Raw genomic sequence first — 26,289 nt, 5'->3', positions numbered from 1 at the left:
GGATTTGTTAAACCTCTTAGGTGCCATGACATTTTCTCCTACGACAATCGCTCCCATCAAATATCTGCAAGCAAAACCAAAAAAATTCTACCCACAAACATAACCCTAATCCTAATCCTAATCCTCATATCAAACTAAACCTAAAACCCTATAACAACCCTAACCCTAACCCCAAGTCCTTGGAGAAAATAAGACTGGAGCATCTGTCGCATGTGTACAGGTGAATTCACTGAAGTGGGTAGTTTGTTTGTTTGTTTCTTGTTGGTCTCCCAGCTTCAAGTACTGCACCACTTCAAAGAATTCAAAATACAGCTGCTAGGCTTGTGACCCTTACAAAAAGATCTGACCACATTACTCCAGTTCTCCAGTCCCTCCACAGGCTCCCCATCCATCAACGTATCACTTTTAAAATCCTCCTTATTGTTTACAAGATATGCAATAATCTTGCCCCATTTTATCTTAAAGATTTAATTTCCTTCCGCTCCTCCACTTCAACCCGTTCTCTCCGTTCTTCCTCCACTATCCAATTATCATGTGGTCCCCGCACCTGTACACGTTATGGTGATAGGGCCTTTTCAGTTATTTCCCCACTTCTTTGGAATAAACTCCCTTTTTATATTTGTAACGCTGAAAATGTTGATAGGTTTAAGTCATTGTTGAAAACTAATCTGTTTACACAACCTTAATTTTGCTGTTGTTGTTGTTGCTGTCGTTATCATAATATGTACATAATGCTGTATTTTGTTTTTACGTTATATATATTATTTTTTCCCCAAATTGATGCGCTTAGAAACATCAGTATTAAGCGCTGTATAAATGTTATTCATTATCATTATCATTATCATTGTTTGTTTGTTTGTATGTTTGTTTGTTTGCTTATTTGTTTGTTTGGGGGGGGGTAGGGAAGGTTGTTTATACGGCTTTAAAGTCATCCCACAACTTGAAGATGTGTTAATTTTTCATTGACAAAACAAAATGATGATAGCTGTAGTCCTTTGTTTCCATTCTTAGTCCATAAACAAACAAACACACAAAAATATTCTCTCTTTCTTCACCAAATAAGCTCTCTTCTGGTAAACATGTTTTATTAAGAAAGAAGTAGAGATGAGAGGGAAATTTGTATACACCTAACATAAAAGGTGTCATCACTATGACAAGGACACTCTCATATTTCTAGACAGCAAGATGCATCAGGGCAATCAAAAAAAAGAAAAGAAAAAAAAGGACGAATTGAAATAAAATGTCTCTGCACAATCTCATGTGGAAAAACATACAGTACTTTGAAATGCTGTGCCATGAAGTTTGAATGCTGCAAAAGAATGTTAACTCTCCCGGCAACTGGGCAAATATAATGCAGCTGCAATGAACCAATGGGGATAACTTTGGTCTGTCGCTATGGATACAAACTCCCACAAATTAGCCACAGTTGGAAAGTTTCAAAATGTCAATGTCACCATGTGGGGCAGGGAGGAGGACAAATCTGCACCCCAGTGAGTTAAGATCTGTAATTGTACCACATGGGCAATAAGAAAGGGGGAGGGGAGGAGAAAAAAAAAATCATGTTCTGTAAAAGATACATAGACTAAAAGGAGAATTTACCAGAAACTTATATTGAATTTAGTGAGGGCAGAAATATTAGTAATGAAAACACATCAGTAACAACATAGGACAATCCTTTCAGCAGTTTCACACTTTTAAAGGACAAGTTCACCTTCATAAACATAAGGATTGAGAGAATGTAGCAATATTAGTAGAACACATCATTGAAAGTTTGAGGAAAATCGGACAATCCGTTCAAAAGTTATGAATTTTTGAAGTTTTTGTGCAGTAACCGCTGGATGAGAAGACTACTGCAGTGTGTGAATAACTTAGATGTCACATGCGTACAACAATATACCGAAAATATAAAGAGAATTTCACAAAATTTCATCTTTTGAAAAAAGTACACATTCGTCCGACTTGTTACCGACAAATGTTATGGGTAATATTATTCCCCCTGCCTTTAGAAAGAGGCAAGTCAAGTGCTCTTTTATTATGCGAAAAAAGTGAAAATATGTTGAATTTTCTATATATTTTCTTTATACTGTTGTACGCATATGACTCACAAGCTGTAGCAGTCTCCTCATCCAGCGGTTCCAACACAAAAATTTTAAAAATTCATAACTTTTGCATCGATTGTCCAATTTTCCTCAAACTTGCACTGATGTGTTCTACTAATATTGTTGCATTCTCTCAATCTTTATGTTTATGAAGGTGAACTTGTCCTTTAAAGTTTGATTAGATCCATGTGCCATAATTACTGGATAAGAAGAATACAACAGTTTCATTTTGTCACAAGTAGTGAAACTACATAAGAACTTTGGACAAAAATTTACTTTTTCTCGCATAACAAAAGAGCACTTGCCTTACATCCTTCAGAAGTCAAAGGAATGTTTACTATTCATAAAAATCAAAAACTTTGTGAAATTCGCTTTAAACTTTCTCAATATTGTTGTACTATCTTGTCATCATACACTGTTGTAGTCTTCCCATTTAGGCATGAAAGCCTATGGATTTTGCCAAAACTATAAAAATTCATAACTTTTGAAAGGAGTCTCCAAATTCCACTTATGTGTTCAACTACCTTTCTTCTTTTTTTTTCATCCACTCATATGTACATATGCGTGGTATAAAATATGTACCTGTATTTAATATGTTCTTGTATTGAATATGTTCCTGTATTGAATATGTTCCTGTATTGAATATGTTCCTGTATTGAATATGTTCCTCTTACCTGCAAAGAGGATGAGACAAGGCTCTTCATTGATGACTCCTGCACTGAAGGAGTCCAGCTCGCAGCATGGAAGTGGATACCATGGAAACTCCTGCATCAGAGGAGAAATGTCAGTAAACCATTTTAGCAACATACCATGTGTCACAGGGGACTTTCCTCTGAATGTGGGGAACGAAAGTCCTCCCTGCGACTGGGATCTTTTCTATAGTCAAAGGTTGACTTTCTCTAAATGCAGCAGATTGTTAGCAGACCATTCACTCATTCAACTCTTTCGACTTGTGCAACTACAGTGCCTCGAAATAAGTAGTCAATCACACAGTGTTCTTACAATGTAACAATCAATAAGATTTATTATACTGGTCTCAAATTGTCGTTTGCAACAATAACATAGTACAAACTTGAATACAGATATCCAATTCCACTTGATCTTGAGCTTGGTTGCTCTGCTCGGTGGTTTATTCTAGAAGCTCCCGTGCTTGGTTGCTCTAGGTTGTCGACGATGCCCTGCCTGAAGTAGCGGGTCGTCTCCCCTGACTTCTGGTCCTCTCTGGAACCCTAAACTTGGTCCTCGCTGGAACCCTAAACGGTGGCTCTCTCCCTGGAACCCTAAACGGTGGCTCTCTCCCTGGAACCCTAAACACCAACAGTTGTTGGTGTTTACACTCGAATCCTCCTAGATTCTCTGCTGGACGGTCAGGCTGTCCAAGCCGAAATGCAACAATCCCTGAATCACACTGATTCCAAATAACACTCTGCTACTCTAACTTCGCAATCTCGAAGTACCGTAGCCTGGTCCTGAGTGTTCCGCAAATAATGTGGCATCTGAATTTTATGCCCAAACACTGCATATTTATACATTTGTTGGACCATAGGTCTCCATGTAAAATTGATCAAATCAAGTGACTTCCTAGAAAGTTTTCATAGAAGTCCTGCCCCCTTTTCCTTATTGGATGGAGTTTTCTGTCTGTCAGAACTTTCCTGAGTATCTAATTTTGCATTGGTCAAGCCCCTGCTTGACGTCATCACTTCCTGTCCACGGAAACCAAAATTCTTTGAAGTGGTCCTGTTTTGACCTAGCTAGAAACTTGTGTTTGACGTCGTGAGTGACGTCCACATACCAGTTAGTATGAGGCATACTACCAGGGATACCCTTTCCTCGTATTTTGACGTCATGTAGGGTTTACTCATCCCCAAAACATTTAATTCCAAATCACTCTCTTTTACTTTGATTGTGCATCGCAACATCTCCTTATATGGTTATTTTGATGCAAGCTTTTGTCTTTAAAGCTGCACTTCTTTTGTAACCATTGCGATAACATCAATTTCTTACATGAGCTACCTAATAAACAGTACCATTGTAGTACAATGAGACAATTTATTACGTGACAAATACAAAATATGTCATATCCTGACACCATGATGATGATGATGACGATGAAGATGATGATTTTGAGGATGATGATGATGAAGACGTAGAAGAAGAAGAAGAAAAAAAAAAGGAAGAAAAAAAAGAACAACAACAACAAGATGAAGAAGATGAAGATGAAGAAGAAGGAGAAGAAGAACAAGAACAAGAAGAAGGAAAAGTAGTAGATGATGATGATGATGATGATGAAGGAGATGATAACAATGATGATGATGATGTAGGTGGTGGTGGTGGTGGTGATACCAGCAGTGGTGAGGGTAGTGGTACTGGAAGTGGAGGTAGAAGTGACGATGCTTATCATAATGATGGTGATAAGGTGATGATGATGATGATGATGATGATGATGATGATGATGATGATGATGATGATGATGATGATGATGACAAGAAGGACAGATATGATGGTGACACTGTTTACATCATGAAGATCTGGGTAACTAAAGCCTATATTTGTGTGCACACTCCCATCAAAACTCTACCAAACTGAAGACAAACCTTGTCATCTGGAATCTTGCATTTTACATCACAAATACTTTAATCATTGAAACTGATTTCTGTTATATTTTGTTCATTGTTCTTGCATTACACTGATGCAAAGCAGCCCTTTCCTTTCAAGTAATTATTCTATCAAATCGGGAAGGGGGCATTTGGCATTAAAAAAAAAAAAATATTGAATTCAGATAAAACTTCCTCTTTATTTGGTAATGCGAAAAGACCGACCTTCTCTTATCTTCTTCTGCTTTCACTGATTGCAAGAGGTGCACACTTGAATTTTGGGGTCAAAGTGAAAATTCATGCTTTGAATAGTGTGAAATCATAACCCAGGTAAGACATCATTTCTGGTCTAGATCAGCTTACTCCCCCCCCCCCCCTTTTTTTTTAGGAGGGGGGAGACACATGACAACTCCCCCCCCCCCCCCCCATCTATTCCACCTCCAAAATTACCACTGCTACACACACACACTGAAAGGCCAGCACCTACCACACCCCTTTTCAAAAGTGGCTGTGTGTGTGTGTGCGAGTATGCATGCACCTCACCCCACCTCAAAGCCCCCACCCCCTGCCCTCTCCTTGACCTTTCACCTTGCCCTCTGGATCCTTCATGATGCGACCTCTGCCCTCTGCTGTGATGACCTTGCCCTCAGCATCCAGGATAATCAGGGATGGAATGCCTAGGGATAGGAGGAGGGATAAACAAAGAGTTTGTTTCCAGGTCACTGCCATAAACATGTCAACTTAATTACAGACATGATTTCAAAGTGCTATAAGATTGCATCTCTCTTCTTTCTATCTCTCTATATCCCCCTCTTTCTCTGTATGTCTCACTATCTATCTCCCTTCTCTCTCCCTCTCTCGCTCTGTCTATCGTTTTCTCTCTCCCTTTTCATGTACTGTACGAGCTGAAATTTTCGCGGTGATTTTATTTTTGCGAATTTCGCGAATTGCCTTTGAACCACGAAAATAACAACACGCGAATATAACGCGCAAATAAGCAAGTTCAGTTAGACCCTTGCAACCGCAAAATTAACAACAGGCGAAAATGTCCTCCAAGTAGCAATTAGCGAAAATATCTGTACTCGAAAATTTCAGCTCGTACAGTAACCTGTATCCATCCACTCATTTACCTATCTATTAAAACATCCTGCTATCAGTCCAGAATGTAAGTTTCTTTGAACCGAACTCTACTGATACCTGCAATATCAACATTGTATTATATGGGTACATACATATACACTGTATGCACATGTCTGCATATACCAGTAAAATATTTACGCCATATGCCAGTTTATGTCGCTGCTGCGGTAGTGTTTATTGCCTTATTTTTAGGAGGAGACATTGTGAGGCAGCGATCTGCTGTATGAACTTGACTTTTAACTCCTGCCTCAAAGTCATTCCCCTTGGGGAGCAGAGCGGCTCTGAGCTATGATGAACCGTCTGGAGCTGTGGCGGGGAAGAGAGGAGCATAGGGGTACCAGTCTGCTCATGCAATGGGGGGGGGGGGGGGGGGGGGGGAGGGGTAGGAGGGACGGGAAGGAGGGTTCAGCTCAGCAATTTTTTACAAGTTTGCTAATAATTTTGAAGCATACCCAGGTTGAAGTACATGTATGAAAGCTGATTTTTTTTTTTTTTTTTTGAAGTGGATAAATTGATAAAAATATGGCAAGGTATATGATATAGGCCTATAGGCCTACATATACTGTAAAAGTGGATATTTTCGCGCGACTACCAGTAATTTTTCACGCTCGGCGGGGTAAGAAGAGTTTCTCATGTTTTTTATTCCGCGGAACCAAGACATCAACTACTGGAACATGTGGCAAGGAAAAATATTTACATGCTTTTATTTTCGCGCTAGTTTGAGGTTGCACGAAATGCACGAAAATTTCAACACCGCGAAAACGTCCACTTTTACAGTAGATGGAGTGATGTTTGGTATTAATTTCTATACAAAGAATCAGAGACTTTTGGGATTCATGTCACTGCAGACTAGTGACACATATGACTTTTTGGAGCACAGAAATAAAACTGGGGACGGGGGAGGCAAATTGTTTTTTTTAATTGGCAAAATCCTTACATAGATACTCCATTAGAATATCCGTAATGAAACTTTTTTGGGGGGCGGGGGTGTTCTAAACTTGTTGACACTGATGTGGAGTGGTTTCTTTGTGTACTTTTATGATTGTAGGAAACAGAACAAACTGGCCTTTCATTTCACTTACAGATGAATAAGAAGACAAGAATATATAATTTGGTCTAACTATGTATTAAAAAAGAAGGTGGAAAAATATACAAAAGACATAGAAATTACTGTTTGATATAAATATAAACATGCACAAACACAGTGACAATATCATACATACATACATGTATACATGCACATATAGTGAACAAATAAAATACAGATATGAATGAATAAATGGACAGATAGCAAATAGAAGATGGATATCTATCTACCTATCTATATATTTGTCCATGTGTTGGTATGATAATTTTATCAAAAACAAAACTGAAGCAAAGTTCATGCTGTATTCACCAACAGTTTATATGGTACAGAAATTTTCAAGCAATTCGCTCCTCCTCATGCATTGATACTGAGAGAACAAAAGCAATTGTTATTGTTATTGTTCTCTTAGTACATGTATCAACACTTGAGAAAGAGCAAATCACTCGAAAGTTTGTTTGTCGAACTAAACTATTGGTGAATACAGCATGAACTTTGTTCGTTTTGTATTTGATGATGATGATAAAATAATTAGATAGATCCTTGTCATTTGATTGGTTGTTTGCTATTGCTCATTCGTCCCATTTTACGATTATGTCATCATTCATACAAATACAGCTCCATTTACCATGCAACTTTGGATCCATACAATTTCCTCCATTGCACGCACACCGAGAGCTCGGCACACTTTGCATGTAAAACGCTTCCATTTGCAGTGTGTATGCCACAGCGCGCTACCATACAGCGCTCAGTGAGCACTCTCTCCATCTCAGATGCCTCACATTCTGTTTCTCTTGATACGCTTCTGACGAAGATCGCTGTCTCTGTTGTGCATTTTTGTTTGCTATTTTGTCTTCTATTTGTTCATCGTTTCCATTCCGTTTTGTCCCGTACAGCCTTTTCTTCAGTAGTTGTTTTGCTGTCTAGTCTTGTTTCATGTTTGTTCGCGTCTGTTAGTCTTGTCCATCCCGTTTTGTCCAATACAGCCTTTTCTCCAGCAGTTGTTTTGTTGTCTAGTCTTGTCCTATGTTGTTCACGTCTATAATAGTAAGTGTATTTATCTGTGAAGCTAGTTCCCAGTGGGCTTCCAGACTTCTTCCTCTTTTTTTTTTTCCTCTCCTTTTGTTTTTATGATGCTTCAATCAATCAATTAATCTTTCCATTGATGTTATTATTCCAGAGGGGCCCACATTCTACAAGCTCTGTCTTTTTAGTGGGTCTCTCCATTTTTCGAACTTTAAGCAAAGTTATACATGTACTTTATTTCGATACTACAATATATAATTACTACAAGGTCCTCCTCAATTGTTTTACATTCTTTTCGATACATAATGTTCTGTTTACCTTATTCTCTGTCGTCAAAAGAAGTGTAACTTATATGTTTTGTCGAAAAATGAAATAAACTTTGAATTGAATTGAATTGAATTCTCTCTTGTTTCTAAATTCATAAAACATCAAATGACAAGGATTTATCTTTTGTGATATATAAAACAAATAATTAATGTTTTCATTCATGCAATGGACAGAATATTTTATTCGGTGAAAGATGAAATTATTGATCCATTCACCTCATGAAATATTCTGTCCATTGCACTCATAAACAATCATTATTTGTATAATATAGGCCTATAGATAGATATTGTATTGCTGTATATCTCTTGTGTGTCTATCACATTTACGTATCCATGTTAAATGTGTGCTCTGTATATGTATGTCTCTATATATGTATGTATCAATGTAACTTGTATGCATGCAAACAAAACAAATTTCCAGAAATGGACAAAAAATCGAATTGAATTGAATTGAATTGAATTGAATAGACAGATACAGATTGATAGATTCAAGGGGAGACACAGACACACAGACAAACAGACAGACAGAAAGACGGACGGACAGACAGACAGACAGACAGGCATGTTTGAATTATATCACTGGGAGGGACAGTGTATTATCGAAAGGATCAACACCCCTGGAACACTCTCTCACGTGAGGCCAGCATTCATGTCTGTGCCACTGATCTGTGCGATCTGGGAGCTATTCCTGAATGTACATTTCAAATTGCTTCTGCCACTAAGTTTCGGGCGAGAAATCAAGTCCATCTGTGGCCTAGCCTTGCTTCAAGACTGTTGCACTAGTTGTTTCTTGGGTCCTCTATAATCAATCCTTGGGTTGCATATCAAGTTTTCCTACATGATAGCTAAAAACACTAAAGCTAAATGGCTACAGTAAGATTCAGTTAAATGCATGAAGATCATCCATATTAGAAATGAAATGCAGGTATCATAGAAACATTATAGAAATATTAGAAAAGAAATACAGGTATGAACTGCTGGCTTTAGGCTAGCCATGACGAAGCTCATGTTATCATCTTCTTGATGTGTTCTTTCATCATGGGGCAGCTTCCATCTGTCTCTTCATATATAACTGAACCTGGAATGGATTTGCAGCTGGAATGTCACTTTTGTTGTTGTTGTTACTTTATTTTTTTTTTTACTCTCTTCCTTTCCTGTTTTCAAGGCAGTTGTGTGCATATGTGTATGTATTCATGTGTGTGTGTGTGTGTGTGTGTGTGTGAGTTTGTGTGTGTGAGTTTGTGTGTGTTAGTTTATGTATGTGTGTGTGTGTGTGTGTGTGTGTGTGTGCGTGCGTGGATGGGTGGGTGAGTGTGAGGCTGCACATTCTGAACTTGCCCTGGACAGAGACCGTCTCTAGACGGATAGCTTTCAGAGGTACTGCGTGTGCCGAGGACAATTTTCACAACTGTCTACACCAATGCGTGAGCAGACAGACTCAAGAGGATGGCTTAAAGGGAAACAAGAGCAGCATTATGGTACAGTATTGGTAGAGATGACAATTGGGCTTTTAACCTTTTGCGAGATACCAAGAAAACACTCATGAAATAGTACAGAGCGTACCATTTTAAGAGGAATTCAAAGTTTATTTGATGAAAATCGGGTTAGGAATGACTCAAACATCCAAAAACAAAGTAAAACAAAGCGATCGTAATAAAAGGTAGGTCCCACACTTTATTAGAATCGCTCTGTTTTGGATATCTCAGCCATTTCAAAACCAATTTTCATCAAATAAATGCTGAATTCCTCATGGAATTACATGCTCTTTCATATTTCATAAAAGGTTTCTCATTATCTCACCAAAAAATATTAGAAACCTGAAATTAGGTCTCAACCAAAACTATACGATCCCTTTAAGTCATGTTCGATGGTGATTCACTGCTCATGAATTGTTTTGGAGAAACAATTTCTGATTCATGTTTCTTGAATTTGACCTTTCTTTCTTTCTTTTTTTAATTGAGAGTTTAATCAAGTGAAAACTAGTAAACATTTAGCAATGATTCTTTCAAAAGTCAGCATCAAGAAACTAGCAACAAAAATGCATGTAGATTCTACAAATTAACTACATGTAAATTTTATGCAATGAACATTTTTTTTTTGAACTTCAAGTAGGGTACAAAAATACAAGTCAACAATTGGATAAACATGATCATGAGATGGTAAAATATGACATGTGCTCAAAGGGAAGAATATGGTGTTATGTTCTTCAAGGGGAGGATATTTCTGTGGACTACGATTAAACCCATGTGATATGATAAAATAAAGATTTTTTCGGTTGAGAAATGCGTAGGGAAATGACGTTCGGGGGAGGACGGAGGCTACAAGCTCATCAACAACAATTTGAACTCTTTGGATAGAACATGATGGACATTCCCATTGATGATCTTTATTTGTGAAGACATTTACACACCATGTTACTCTTTCCTGCCTTTTAACCTACCAAAACAATGCATGTAAATAGACGACAAATCAAATCATAAAACACAGGGTGCTACATAAGCACTTGTCCGATTGCCCGGGGCAAGTGAAAATCAAATTCGGACAAGTGTTTTTAAACAATTAGAACAAATGCTTAACCCGAATTGGGCAAGCAAAAAGTTTTGAAGCCACCTTTTTTTTCACTTATTCCCCCAACAAACGCACAAAGTCAACCATACAGAAGCTCAAAGAAAATGGTTGTTTAGTGATGCAACACACTTTATATTCCGCTTCAGCAACTTTCCAACACTTATGTGAAGAAGCCCCAATGCAATGCAACGGCAACACTTGATCGGACCAAGTTTGTTACCCCATTGTGTTTAAGCATGCAAATCAATGTGTGCTGTTTATTCAAATGATTGTGATTTATTAAGCCTTTGACTTGACATAATTTTTCTGTATTACTACCTTATATTTTCAACTTTTTTTACAGGCAAGTAGAAGTAATATTCGGGCAAGTATTTCACAGCAAATTTGAAAATCTACATGCCCGACCAGGCAAGTGGTAAAATAAACTTATGTAGCACCCTGCAAAATGGCATAACTCCAGTCCTACCTGCCACTTGAAACACCTTGGCCAGCTCAGCTACACGCGGGTCGCCGTAGGGGATCGCGAGCCACGGCATGTCTTGGAAGTACTTTGTGAATGACTCCTCCGCCCTGTCCCAGGTTATGAAGATGATCTCAAAATCCCTGCCATCTTCCTTCAGCTTGTTGTATGTCTTGACCAGTTCTGGAGTGAAATTTCTACATGGTGGGCACTGTACAGATTTCAATGCACATACAGAGTACATTGATTATACATGCATGCATATATTTACTTTAATTTATGTGTGTGTGTGTGTGTGTGTGTGTGTATATACATGTGTATGTTTGTATGTTGATCTCAAATTATAGTTTTCTGCTCAGAGCTTTTGAATGAGTAAAAAGAATAAGAAGTGACAGATAAACATCACTCTCTCACAAAATTTCTCTCCATCTCTCTGTCCTTCTGTATATATCTGTCTATTCATCTTTCTATTCACATACCTATCAATCTTTATATAAATACATATAAATTCATTCATTTCACTATCTTCTAGCTAGGTACTGTAAACGTCAATATTTTCGCGCGATTAATTTTTCGCGCTGAGCGGCTCGAAAACGTATTCGCGGGTTCTTAAATTCGCGCTCCGCAGCAGGTTACTTTACTGTAGTTCACATTCACTGCTTTCATCCAAAGCCTCTGCTACATAGCTTGCTATGCCAGCGTACGACAAGCGACGTAGCGAGCGGCTCGACTGCGAGTACAAGCACTCAAATACGTAGTACAGCTGTGAATGTAGTACGGTAGTCACGGGGAATGTAGCATCGGTGCGTGCGGTGCACACATGCATGCTACAATACACAGCAATCTATCGTCTCTTCGCACAGTACTAGTAGCGTAAACATGCCTGTACATTGTACTACGTAGCAGTATCATCGATGAAGCGCACACAATTCATCCCGTTCAAAATGTGCATAGAAAATTGTGAAGATATATTCGCACGTTTTTGAATTCGCGCTAGCCGAACGTAGCGCGAAATCCGCGAAAATTAATGTATCGCGAAAATTTCTACATTTACAGTATATATATTTTCATTCATCTACTGGCATACCATCTATTTTCTCACTCTGGTACCTATCTCATCTATATCTATACTTGAAGCTTGGATTACGGCTCATTCACAGTGGTCAATTGTTAAAGCAAATAAAGCAAAGAAAGCAACAGAGAGAGAACACCTACAACCCTAGAGCTTCTGGGGGCCTCTGCGCAGACCCCAGCAACAAGGGGCATTGTGCAATAACATAAACACACAATGCCAAGATTTGTTGCCTTCCAAGTTGTGTACTGACAGAGTGGGGCAGCACTATGTATATTTACTGTTATCATTAATGAACTAAAATGCACTGAAGACAAACCCAATTTAGCAATCTTATTAAAGTTTAGTCGATAGTTAGAACCACAAGACATCTTAGGGTTTATGCTCTCTCCAGTAGCCAGGGAGTCCACACTAGTAGTTTCGCTATGTATGGCACAATAAACAACAAGCTTGTGAGTTAGCGTGACCCTCGCTTCTCTTTCGCATTCGGGTCAAGCTCCAGCTGCGCTAATTTTATGGGCATAAGGTCATGTAGCAAAAACTCTGCACTTCGGTGAAATCATCGAGTGGGATTCGCTCATGAGTTGTATGTAACTTAAAGTTTACGTGCGCATGTGAACCCGCGTCGTGAATTCATGAGCGGAGCTTTTCATCGACAGTTAAGTTTTTAACCTAAACTTGAAGTTTAGCGTCTGCATGTGAACGTAACTTTAAATTGGAGGATGATGGAATCTTACCCAGTGTGCAGAGAAGTAGAGCCCAGTGATTTTATCCTTGACTTCAGGGACTTCCTCCTTCTTATTATTGATCAGCTTCCCTGGAATCACCTCTGTGTGATGAGAAGGAACAACACAAACAGTCTGGCATCAATTCATGTGCCTGGGTGCATAAAACGACGGCAACTTTAAAGTCCAAACATAGCTTCAGAAGGGCTCAAAATTCATTTTTCCACCTTTCGTTTTGGATTTTACTCGCAATACATCAAAAGGATCTACCAAGAAACTTACCCATTGGTACCTGGATGATGGGATTCAGGTTGACAGAAACTAAAATCTTGTTACAATGTAATAGAGCATTATTTCACATTTATTTCTTATATGCACGAGTGTACATTTTTGGAGAAATAATTAACAGTTCTCCAGCCTAAAGAGAACTATGTTTTGGGTTTAATGGTAACTCTACAAATTAATGGTAACTACCATAGCAACACTATTCCACAGCCAATCAGATCCAAGATATCACTGATGGTTAACATTGATAAGGTTGTTATAATTTAATGCCACAGAGCTCTGGTCACTCCCTCCCTGAAATCAGCTGCAAAGCATATGGTGCTAACCTCCCATCTTTCCCTGCTCTGAAAATCAAATACACTGCACTCTCATCTGCACACCAACAATAATGCCAAAACAACAACAACAAAATGAACTCATGCATTTTTTCAAAGTTTTGCCCCACCCTTTCCATCCTCATGACGAGCTATAATGTCACAGAGAATTCGACCTTAACTACATGTATATGCGGATATTAAAAATCAAATGCAGAAACATTACTACAGATCACATCAGTGAGGTTTGAGGAAAATCAGGCAATCCACTCAAAAGTTGTAGATCTTTAAAGTCTTGATTAAACCCATGTACCACCCTTACTGGATGAGAAGGCTACAAAAATCAGTGCAATTACAGTAGAACAAATAAGAACATATATATAGAATGCCGCATATTTTCATTTTCCTTGCACGACGAAAGAACACTCCACTTAGCTCTTCAAGAAGGCATGAAGAGTATTATTACCTTCTTCACATGTCAGGTAATATGTCAAAAAATTTGTACTTTTACCCCCAAAATGGATATTTTATTTTCATTTGCTTATCATTGCATAGTTCTGAAATTTTTCAAATAAAATATTAAAACTTGAGACCTTAATGCATGTATGTGGAGTTCATGTACTTCAAAGGTTCAAAATCATAATCACAATTGCATTGTGATTATCATTATCAATATCATCATTACTGAATAATAATCATTAACATATCACTACCATCATCATTCCCATTATCATTATCAATAAAGATTGAAACCAATACCAAAATCAATGTCAATATCAATTTCAGTACCAATATCATCATTACTACCATCATCACTGTCATAGTACATGTAATATTCCCTTTCCTGAACCACACGTTGTATGTGATATGGATGAACGTGGTCTTATTATACTGTAAATTGACTCTGTAACATGCTTATTTCAAGGCCAACAGCACTCCCATAGGGTCACAGTCCTACCCTCTAGTCGCTAGTCGGGGGACACCCTGGGATTACACAGCTATGCTCTGATCTCTGCCCCCATCCCTGTGCAATGCTGGCTATGTGCTTGTTATTTCAAAAAGACATGGTTGGGGCTGATGATCACTCCGCACATACTTGAAATTCCACAGTGACATAAACCTGCTGTATCACTGTAGAGCAATCATTTCTCTATTTTTTTTCTTTTACTTTTTATTTAAAGAAGAGCCGGAGACCCATTTCATCAGTAATTCACCTGACATGCTACTGATCATGTGTTTGCACTGTGTAAATAACTAGATCATGATATTCAATCACTTGCGTACTTAAAGGGTCAAAATCCTCCTTATATTGACCATATCATGGTATATGTAGGCCAACCTTTCTATAGGGGTAGATATTCCTGTTGCTTTGGATATCGTCAAGTTTATTTTGATATGTGTGCAGAAGTTATGTTTTCTGCTTACAAAAAATTTAATAAACTAATAAAGGGGAATATACTTTTACAAAAACCCCAAAACAAACAAACAAACAAAACACTGGAAACATCACATCAAACATCATCACTGCAAAAATTACTTGTAACACATTCTAGAACATAAACTGGGATTGCCATGGGAACACCTTGCCCTATTCGCACACACACACACACACACACATACACAAATTATGTGTGTATAATTATTAATATGTCTTGCACATCTATACCATACAGTCATGAGTACTAAATCTCTCTAAATGTAAAATTCTCTCTGCAAGATCAAAGTGATGAAATTATGGTTGCCATGGTAACATAACAGTCTCCCATGCATACATGAAGCACTTGTCTTGATGTATAGGTAGTCAAAAGTGGAACAAATGAATTGGAAGTAGAGCAAGAGAAAACGCAAAAAGTTTTTGAAAAGGAATGAAGAGCGTAGCATATCTCCCAATAATTGACCTGTTAATTAATAAATGTTGTCTCCTACATGTATTTGCTGTTTCAATCCAAAAGTGATACTTTGATGCATTGCAGCCATAAATGATACACACCTGCAAACGATCTTGGTTTCCATGGAAACCCTTTGGCATCTGGGTCATCCGCGACCTCTCCACGTCCATTCTCGCAGACGACCTCTCCGGTCTGCGAATCCAGGATCACCAATGACGGGATACCGGAGACTTTGAATTTCTTTGACAGTTTGTTCTGAAAAGACACAGGAAAACACACACACACATTGTATTTGACATGGTATTATGTTCATACCACATTCACATACTTCATCAAACTTGCACAAAAGTATACTGTAAAAGTGGCAATTTAGGTGGAATGTAGCTTAAATGTAGACTGAATGTAGCTTGAATGTAGCTGAGTCTCCTGAGAGTTGGGGGGGGGGGGAATAGAACATGTTCAATTTTTCACAGACTCTTTCTGATCTCCAGCCGGTCGCGAAGACATCTCTGTCACGTTTCCTTCTAGTCACGACCAAGTCGGGGAGACCAATCTTATTTGCAAGGTCTCCAAGACATCTCTAGAGTCTGCAAAGACCAACTGGCAAACTAATGGATATATGTTGCAGAGATGTCTCTGAGACATCATAGTGATGTCTCCACAACTTCAGGATGAATATAACCCTTTGGAGGCATCTATGAAGTAACTGTGGAGTCCCCTCCTTGTTGAAAGTGCAAGCCATTTTTTTTTTTCTTTTTGGTCTTTCGAGTGGCACGAGTCGCAGCGACTGATCAGTCACAGCAGTCCAAGCAAAGTCTCCTCCGGTGAGATACGCCCTTTAGGCTCTTACCAGCTCATGAACGATAGTCACATTCACAGATTTCAAAAAGCCCTTGCACAGACGCCTCTGGGTTCCATCTCTCTTTCTTTGTAACTGTTCATAATAGAAATTTCATTGGTATCTCACTTGACGAACATATACATAAAACCTTACTCTATTATTACTTGGGTTTGTTGAAAGCTTTTTTACCAATAAATGCGTAGCTTATTGCTACGTACAGTGGAAACTCGATATAACGAGATGGACGGGACCGAGTCATTTTCCTCGTTATAGCCGATATCTCGTTATATCAGTAGGCATAAAAGAAAGGATAACGTAAAGACATTAATTTGCACATGTGGGACTACCCATCATCTTTCAATCAATACTGATAACTTGATAATGTGTGTGAGGGAATTACTCACCTTTATGGGTAAGAAGATGTTTTTCGCCAATGAAATCCAATATCAAGAATGTGTTTCTTATTAATTGTAGATATTTGAATCTGTAAATTATATAGCTTGCGATTGTGTCAAGATCGTCTATGGATTAGTATGTGGTGTGTATGGGTGTGTGGAATATGGTCTGCACAATGCTGTGTGTGTATGTGACACATTCTGTATCTATGACTGCGTGTGTGTGAAGATGGGGAATTCCCTACGTAGAAAGCCAATCACAGCATCAGATTGCCTCACACCTGCTAAACGTCATGATGATGTCATGTATACATATGGCCGTCCCACAACATTTTCTGCATGTATCAGTGTGCGCGCACACACACACACATACACGTACAACATGCGGTGCTAGCTGGAGTGCACTGAAGAAAATATGTGTGTACAAGACAGTTTTTGGCGCATCGAGCTTTACAATCTCGGAAGGTGATAGCACAGGCGAAGTAAAGCTTTACCCGAGGACATTTTGATTTACCTCGCTATAACAGGTTTGATTGGCTATGTTTTTGTTTGTTTGGAAGTCACAAAATTTATCTCGTTATAGCAGTTATTTCGTTATAGCCGATCTCGCTATAAGAGTAGCATTTTACATAGACTTGTGTGGAAGGAAATTTGGGACCGGGAAAATTTCCTCGTAATAACCGATATCTCGTTATAGCAGTGTTCGTTATACCGAGTTTCCCCTGTATATCCACAAGATGCCGTCACGATTCTGGACAGTTTAATGGAGAGTGGCAAGTTTGACAAGTTTTATGGGAAATGGTCATCACTGTAAAGTGCTAATTAATTGATATTCAGAGTCCACAAGCTTATCTTTAGGCAGAGGACTATATACAGTGTAGTGTACCGAGGATGGTATAGCCTTGTTAATTATGCAGGTTGTCGTCCACTCACATAAAGTGCCTGTTTTATGGACTTTTCATTAAGGCTGTTGTCCACCGAATCCAATAAAGTGACAATGACATCCATAGGTGGGTTCACGGCATCTGAATACTAGGCAACTGCCATCAGTTGGTCACCATGTTAATGAGAAAAAAAAAATTACTGCTTAAAGGGATCATATAGTTTTGGTGGAGACCTAACTTCAGATTTCTAATATTTTTTTGGTGAATGAATGAGAAACCTCTAGTGGAATATGAAAGAGCATGTAATTCCCAGAGGAATTCAATATCTATTTGATGAAAATCTGTTTTGAAATGACTGAGATCTGATAACAGAGCGATCCTAACGAAAGGTGTACAATCGCTTTGTTTTACTTTGTTTTTTGATGTCTCAGCCATTCCAAAATCAATTTTCTTCAAATAAACTTTGAATTCCTCTTAAAATGGTATGCTCTGTACTATTTCATGAGTGGTTTCTTGGTATCTCGCAAAAAGTTAAAAGCCCAATCCTCATCTCCACCAATACTATACCCAGTGCTGCATAATGGCACTGGTCCGATGGTCCCTGACCAGTAAAATTCACTGTAGGACCAGTAACATTTTCAAGAATGGACCAGTAAAACATGGGAATACTGGGTACCTACTGGTCAGACAGACAGGCTAGACCAGTAAACAAAATAGGTTTAGTGTGCAGCCCTGCTATACGTTCCTTTTAAAGACGCAGCAAACTTTTGAAAAATGACCTGAATATTTCAGATGTTTTGTGCTTTGTAACAAAATTTCTCCCTGCTCCTGTAAAGATATCAAAGAAGACAACTGATAGAATGTGTGTTGAAAACAAGCTTATTTATTAAACAAGTTTATTGCCTACAGACCACACTTAAAACATCAATATAGTAGGCCACCTATTTGTCCAGAACAAATCTTGTGCTAAAGAAAAAAGAAGAAGAAAAAAATCTGTACTTTGAGAGATTGTCCGCTAATACTTGCAAGCATTGTCTAACTGATACTTTGGGGCCTGGGGCCTGTATCACAAAGAATCTAAAGTCAATCTTAGAATTTAAGATTAGCTACCAATCATGGTATGCTGTGTGTGTCTTCAACGTTGCTCAACTTTCTAATGAAAATGAAGATTTTGGAGACTTTTTTCATGTAGCCATTGATAATACAAGATAAAATAAATAACAAAGAAATTATTCTGTAAATATTGATGATAATTCGAAGTGGATGGTGAAAGGCTAACAAAATTGAACAGGGAAACGAGTGGTATAGGCCTACCATAATTTTTAGTCAATCTTGAATCTGCAATAAGATCGACTTAGAATCTTTGTGAAACAGGCCCCAGACTGCACTGAAAATATTGAGTTTGGAACTCAATAGGAATAGGACTAACAAATATCACTATTCTACAGAGATCATTCCATTGTCTTTAACATCCTCATGTTCTAATGAAATACTTCAATCCCTCAGCAGCTATGGGATGTTGCAGGCACTAATATGAAACTCAACAATACATTCACAGCTCCTTTTCCCCTTCATGTGCTGTTCTACAACTACAGGAGGGAGTTTCATACGAACAATGGCACAGCCTGGAATCGAATGCTATCTCCCTGTAAAAGATCTCTTACTGAAATGTGCTGTATCTGCACCACAGCTGATGCATACCTTTAAAGGACAAGTTCACCTTCATAAACATAAGGATTGAGAAAATGCAACAATATCAGTAGAACACATCAGTGAAAGTTTGAGGAAAATTGGACAATCGATGCAAAAGTTATGAATTTTTAAAATTTTTGTGTTGGAACCGCTGGATGAGGAGACTACTACAGCTTGTGAGTCATATGCGTACAACAGTATAAAGAAAATGTAAAAGAAAATTCAACATATTTTCACTTTTTTCGCATAATAAAAGAACTCTTGACTTGCCTCTTTCTAAAGGCAGGGGGAATAATATTGCCCATAACATTTGTCGGTAACGAGTCAGGGGAATGTGTACTTTTTTCAAAAGATGGAATTTTGTGAAATTCTCTCTATATTTTCCTTATATTGTTGTACGCAAGTTATTCATACACTGCAGTAGTCTTCTCATCCAGCGGTTGCTGCACAAAAATTTTAAAAATTCATAACTTTTGAACGGATTGTCTGATTTTCCTCAAACTTTCAATGATGTGTTCTACTAATATTGCTACATTCTCTCAATCCTTATGTTTATAAAGGTGAACTTGTCCTTTAAGGCACCAGAAGGCCAGGAACCACGGAGAAAACTAGGGAGGGTCTCTCCTCCACCTCCCTGGTTTAAAGGGACTGTACAGTACTGGCTGAGGTGGGGATTCATGTTTTGCACATTCCTAAGTGAGATAATGAGAAACCTCTTATGAAATATAAAAGAGCATATAATTTTAAGAAGGATTCAACGTTTATTTGATGAAAATTGGTTTTCAAATGGCTCAGATATCCCCCAAAAAAAGTGATACAAAAAAGGTGACAGGCCACACCTTTTATTAGGATCTCTTTGTTTCACTTGTTTTTGGATATCTCAGCCATTTCAAAACCAATTTTCATCAAATAAACCTTTGATACCCCTTAGAATTGCATGCTCTTTGACATCTCATAGAGTGGTTTCTGAATATCTTGCAAAACGTAAAAGCTAAATCCTCACCTCAACCAGAACCGTACACACCCTTTAAACAGGAGACTGGGTTGGTATACAGCTTCTTTGTCTGCATGCCTTAAATTCTTCCAGTGTGCTGTACTTTCAGGGTCTATCTAAGAATCAAAATATGACTCAGAAGTTATGCCCTCATAAACAGGGCTGGAAATTATTTCTAAAACCAGAAGATGCCTAGTTTCATTACAGGAGATGGTATAAGCATGGTAACACCTCATTTATGAAGATTTACAATTTTGATGTGGTTTGCACTCATTTTTCTTTTGGAAAATTGCTCCTGGGGAGTGGAAATTGGGTAGCACTAAAATTTGTATCCCTCACAACTGGTTAAAGGGTGCTCATACACGTATAGATGACACTGCATTACAGCATTAAATCCACCAATGCTGTTAGATACGACCGATACGAAAGTAAGTATGAATTTTAAATTTTATCATTCTCCAATCTTTATGATCACACAAAAACATTCATAAAAGTACAGGCTTTTGCATATGAATAATAGATGCAAAAAATCATGGGCACAACATGAGACACAGATTCTCAGCACTTTAATAGCAACTTTCATGAGCAGTGATCAAATAGACTGCTTTTTTAGGCCGACCAAATTTGAACAAAATTTCATCGTAATATATCCTGTTGTGTTAGGATGGCATTGTGTGAAAATTGTTCAGGCACAAACTGTCAACATGTTCAGAAGTATAAAAGAGGGAGGAAAAAAAACAGCTTTATGTCTATCCTTTCCTTTAGTCTCAGAAATGTTTCGTCATCTTCCGACCCCCTTTGGCTATACAAGGAATCTGATTATCTCATCAGCCATTTGGCTCAAATAATAAATGTAACACTCTGGTCTCTATGTAGGCTGTCTATTCTTCTTATCCCCCCCCCCCCCATGACCTTACAATGATTTGCAATCAAGAGTTACATTGTTGAAAACTTTGCAAACAGATTCAGGAAACTGTCAGAATGAAGTAACAGGGAGAAAAACTCAATAATCACAGGTTTCCTGATCAATATCACAGGAATGATGATACAGCTCATCTTGCTGTCCGCTATACAGCTGTATGTCAACATGGATATCCTGTCCTACGTCATCGTATTTGGAAACAAAACAGCCACAGTCAATGTCACTACCAACCAGCACATTTGACTGACATATGTATAATGCCTTGACATGAAGACACAAATGATTTACAAAATTAACATTACATGTTTTTGATCAGATGGCCCAGGCTCCGTGTATGTTTTATTTCCCATTTCATTAGAGAGATTGCCTTCAGCATGGGTTGGAACTCTTCACAGCCAACCGCTGATCTGCAAAATTACATCATCGTTGGGGTGGTACAACACCTTGTATCTCAAATTTTGGTGAAAATCACTTTTTGGGTTTAATTGCCCAAATCTCAGCTGTCTTACCCCCAAAATGAAGCCACCACAGCATGTCAAAGAAAAGGTGATTCCGTTTGTACTATAGTGCTTTGGCTGCCATATTTATTCGCACTCTTGAACATCTGACATTTTTTAGATACGAGGTTTTGTCACCCCAACAGCGGCACATCATACTGGGAATCATACTCCTTGACAAAGAACAAAGAACAAATCTAAACAATATCTTTATACTTTTCTTTTGTCCTCTCTATCTATCTGTATATTTGGGTATTATTTTCTTTTCTCTTTCGCCGCACCTACTTTATGGAATTCTCTACCAGACCCACTGAGAAGTAACATGCCAATAGACAATCTAAAACAAAAACTCAAAACTTAGGCCTATCTATACACAGTAGCATATGAATGTTGAATTTGAACTCATTAATGTAGTTATGTCAGATGTATTGGCAACTCTGACCCTTTATGTACGTATAAGAAATAGTTATTTTAGAGTAATATATTGTGTTTGATAAATTGTAATTTTTGTTGTTATATTTTGTATGATGGTATAATATAAGAATGTGTAACAATAATAATAATAATATTTATTATTATTATTATTATTATTATCATCATCATCATCATCATCATCATCATCATCATCATCATCATCATCATCATCATCATTATTATTATTATTATTATTATCATTATTATTATTATCATCATTCCCCTTTAAAACACACCCTAAAACTTTAAATGGCAATTGGAATATTCATGCTGATGTACACGTGTACCATATCAAAGCTTGAAGCTGAAAAAATAGGCCATGTTTGCTTGATGAAATAAGGAAGTTACACAACTGGAGCAAAAGTTGGGGCCTTTTGATGGACATGGCAGGTGTTATCAACTTCCTTCGAACTGGACAGGCTATAACCAGACCACCTCCCTCCTATAACCACTGATATCAATTGGACAGCAGTGCTTAGTCTGAATTCCATGTATTTTAAAGGGGAAGTTCTGCCAAATATACATGCTGATGTTGATTGAGTGAATGCAGCGATATTAGTCAAACACATCAGAGAAAACTTGAGGAAAATTGGAAAATCCATTCGAGTTCTGGCGCAGCTACTGCTGGATGAGAAAATTTCAGTGGCATCACTACATAACAAAGATATAAAGAAAATATAGGGATAATTCTGCAGAATTTAATTTCTTCTAGCATAATGAAAGAGCAACTGAGTTACTAATGTTTGAAAACAGGGAATAACATCACCTGTATGTCAGTCACAAGTCAAAGGAATGTAGGCCTACACTTTTCATTAAGAAAAGAAATTTTGTGGAATTATCTTGTTTATGAAATTAAACCATAAGAGGATTTTTAATTCTACCAACAAACATAGCCCTAACCCTAATCATAATCCTCACATCAAACTAAATCTAAAACCCTATCACAACCCTGACCCCAACCCTAAGTCCTTAGAGAAAATAAGACTGAAGCACTTGTCGCAGGAGCAAATGTCATGTCACAACTTGCACCAGATACCCAGAAAGTTCATCCCGTGTTTTGGCTTATTCAAATTACTGAACGTGGGTGGGAAAGATGGACAGATGCACGAACAAAATACAAAATAACTCCAGCAGCTTTTACCATGGACGCATACAATAGAACTAAAAAAAAAACAAAATTTTATTTAAGATTTTTTTTTTAAATCCTTACGCTTCTGCGAGAGTGACATCAAAAATTCCCAAGCATCTTCTTCTGTTTTTCACACACACATTACACATCTTCCCAAAAATTCACTCTGCAAAAATACTCTAAAATATTCTGAGAAGTAAATATCCCATTTGTAGAGCAATAAGGAAGTACAGGAATCTGCCTTGCAATACCATGTCACAAATTGTTTAGAGACTACGTAAAAAGCCTTCATTCAATTCATTCAATTTCAAGAGGTCCTTCACTTGAAGAGCCTCCTTCCTGGGTTTGACTAGTCCTTGTTAAAGGGCCTTTCATCATATAATAACTGCCAACAGTGCAAGCAAAGGGTCATCACGCAAGATTAACCCATTGAGGACAGGCTAATTTTGCTACATCACGCATTTCCCACAGACCCCTGCCCGAGTATACTCGGAACTCGTCCTCAACAGGTTAAGTCAAGTTTACCAGCAAGAGGCAAGTCCATCCAGAGGGCCATTTGAGACCTGTTTCAGGGCAAATTTACCCTAGATTTGTATTTTTTAGCACTTTTATCCACTGTGCAGTGAATTCTGATGTTGTGTTTGCATTATGATTGTAATACAAGTGATAGACCTCCTTCGTTTATTTGTATACAATGTACAGACCACTTTGTTATGTTTGTATAGTACACATGTTTTTACGCATAATTCCATGGGATGCATATTTTTCATCTAAAAACAAAAACAAAAACAAAGTTGTGTAGCATTTTTCATCATACATTTTCATATTAATCATTGCCCTACTGTGACATCATCAATAGATGCAGTCTCACTACAAATGTAGGCACACATTTGTAAGGATGACGGCACACATATCTAGGCAGAATGTTAAAAATTCATTACTTCTGAACCTACTACCTGATTTTCCTGAAACTTCATGAAGTTTATACTAATATTTCTAATGTATTCACTTATTTGGAGGTAAGAACTGAATACCACTATACCAGCATTTGGGGGCAAAAAACAGTTTTCATAATTAGCAGGGCTCCATTTACAGAAGCTCACGGATACATTGCGTACTGACGGCCGACGGACAAAATAATCTAACTATCCCACTGGTCACAGCATGGACCTAATATACATGGACATTCATCATATCGTTAATCAATTCATGCACCTGCACATCTCAGAAGCGAAACAAAGACATTTTTAACATGCTTCGCTGCTTTGATCCCTTGATCGTCACCGCCAGCAAGCCAGGAGAAGAACGGCGCAGAACGGCGCAAAAAAATAACTCACAAAAATCAAGTAAAGTGAATGTGCTGTTGTGGTGTATGTTATGAAATCATGCCTCAAACAATTTCGCTTGGGAGAAGCAGACAGTTTTTTAAAGAAAGCTAACATTTTGGCAGAATGATTGTCATTTGTGATCTCAATATTTCACTTTTCCACAGCTTATTCCAGAGCAGGTAATGGTAGGTAATGGTAGAGAACAGGTATATCTTGCCATTAGGCAAGGTCTTATGCGTGTGCGAAAATGTGCGAATCAGCAATTACCCATCTTTTGACAAAAAATTTGTCATGTTCTCAGGTTTTGCTGCTCCTCATCCTATGTATTTATTCAAAGACATTTCCGTCTGAAAAAGGCACATCAGCGAAACAAGAACGAAATGAGGAAAACGATACATGATCACACAATCGTTACCGTCCAGACACCTAAATGTACTCACTAAGATGCACATAATCAGGTGGCGGTGGTGATGATGGGATCAAAGAAAGACATCCATTCATCGTCTATGTGTAGTAGGTTCATGGTCACAGTGACTGACCTATTAATGATTCAATAAGAGTGGATTCACAATTTTTCCAGGCTCAAGAGACATACTTTTGTAATCACATTCGCAGATCCAAAAGGCAATCATGCTGACACACTTGGCTTTTAGCTCACTCCACTTGCAGATTATCACATCACTTTTCATCACAAGGGCCTTTGAATAAGGCTAACTTGTGTAGGAAATGAAGAATGGATAAAACCAGCAAGAAAGGCTTTGGAATGTAACAATAGACTCCACTCCCCCCCCCCCCCCCCCCGCCCCCCTCTCTCTCTCTTTCTCTTGTCTTCCTTTATACTTCTATTAATTGACCTACATCCATTACACATACTGTGTAGTGCCTATAGTGTACATTTATGCATACATACCCAAATACACACAATTTTTTTAATTTCTTTTACTTATCGCGAATGAGCTAGCTGTTGAATTTATGTCGTCTGCTCTTCTGCAGTGGAGGTGCACGTTATGACGCATGCACAAAATGGCTCGCAAAGACAGTGTTGCCACACTGGCCTTCATTTTCGCTCTTGAGCTTACCCGCAATGCCTTTTATACTAAAAACATCACCCCAAAGTTTCCCGAGGGCATCCAAGAGTTTACTAGGGACAGTAGAAGGTAAAATTTCTGAAAAGTCATCTCACATTTTACACACAATTTCACCTGCCAGACATTTCATACAACATCATCAGGCAAGTGAAATTTTGTCAGTGTGAAAGGGGTATTTTACTGCAAGTATCTGAGCTGAGCAGGAAGCTTTCCCTAGCCCAGATAATGAGAAAGTAGCACTATCATTTCCTTCACAGTACTTGTGTGCAACCACAAGTTCATTAGGCTAAAACAAACCAGATTACATTATCACGGTGAGGCAGCATGAGACTGGTCTGGAAAAGGGCAAACATAAACACTGCTATCTCGCTGACATAGATAGGCGAGTGTGAACGCACTTTGAACGCTTGCATCACATGCACAGAGATTACACACACACTGACTGTTCAATCATGGAGCTACT

At 38.1% G+C, this 26,289-nt stretch overlaps 1 protein-coding gene across 1 annotated transcript in view; it reads right to left on the bottom strand.

Annotated features, from left to right (window-relative positions):
• The window catches only part of LOC139713558 (nucleoredoxin-like), a 41,060-nt gene that overhangs the window by 4,665 nt on the left and 10,106 nt on the right, over positions 1–26,289 (bottom strand). Inside the window, exons 2-6 of the mRNA XM_071625279.1 lie at positions 15,684–15,837; positions 13,107–13,198; positions 11,304–11,508; positions 5,282–5,370; positions 2,774–2,864 (exon numbers count right to left, since the gene is read on the bottom strand). Coding sequence (XP_071481380.1) covers positions 2,774–2,864; positions 5,282–5,370; positions 11,304–11,508; positions 13,107–13,198; positions 15,684–15,837 — 631 coding nt within the window. The remainder of the gene's footprint in view (positions 1–2,773; positions 2,865–5,281; positions 5,371–11,303; positions 11,509–13,106; positions 13,199–15,683; positions 15,838–26,289) is intronic.

Source organism: Diadema antillarum, unplaced genomic scaffold (assembly GCF_040938485.1).
Source record: "Diadema antillarum isolate AM-2024a unplaced genomic scaffold, OU_Dant_1.0 seq00002002_RagTag, whole genome shotgun sequence".
NCBI classification, from domain to species: Eukaryota; Metazoa; Echinodermata; class Echinoidea; order Diadematoida; family Diadematidae; genus Diadema; species Diadema antillarum.
The sequence above is the reverse complement of the archived record's forward strand: the minus strand, read 5'-3'. Positions and strand labels throughout refer to the sequence as shown.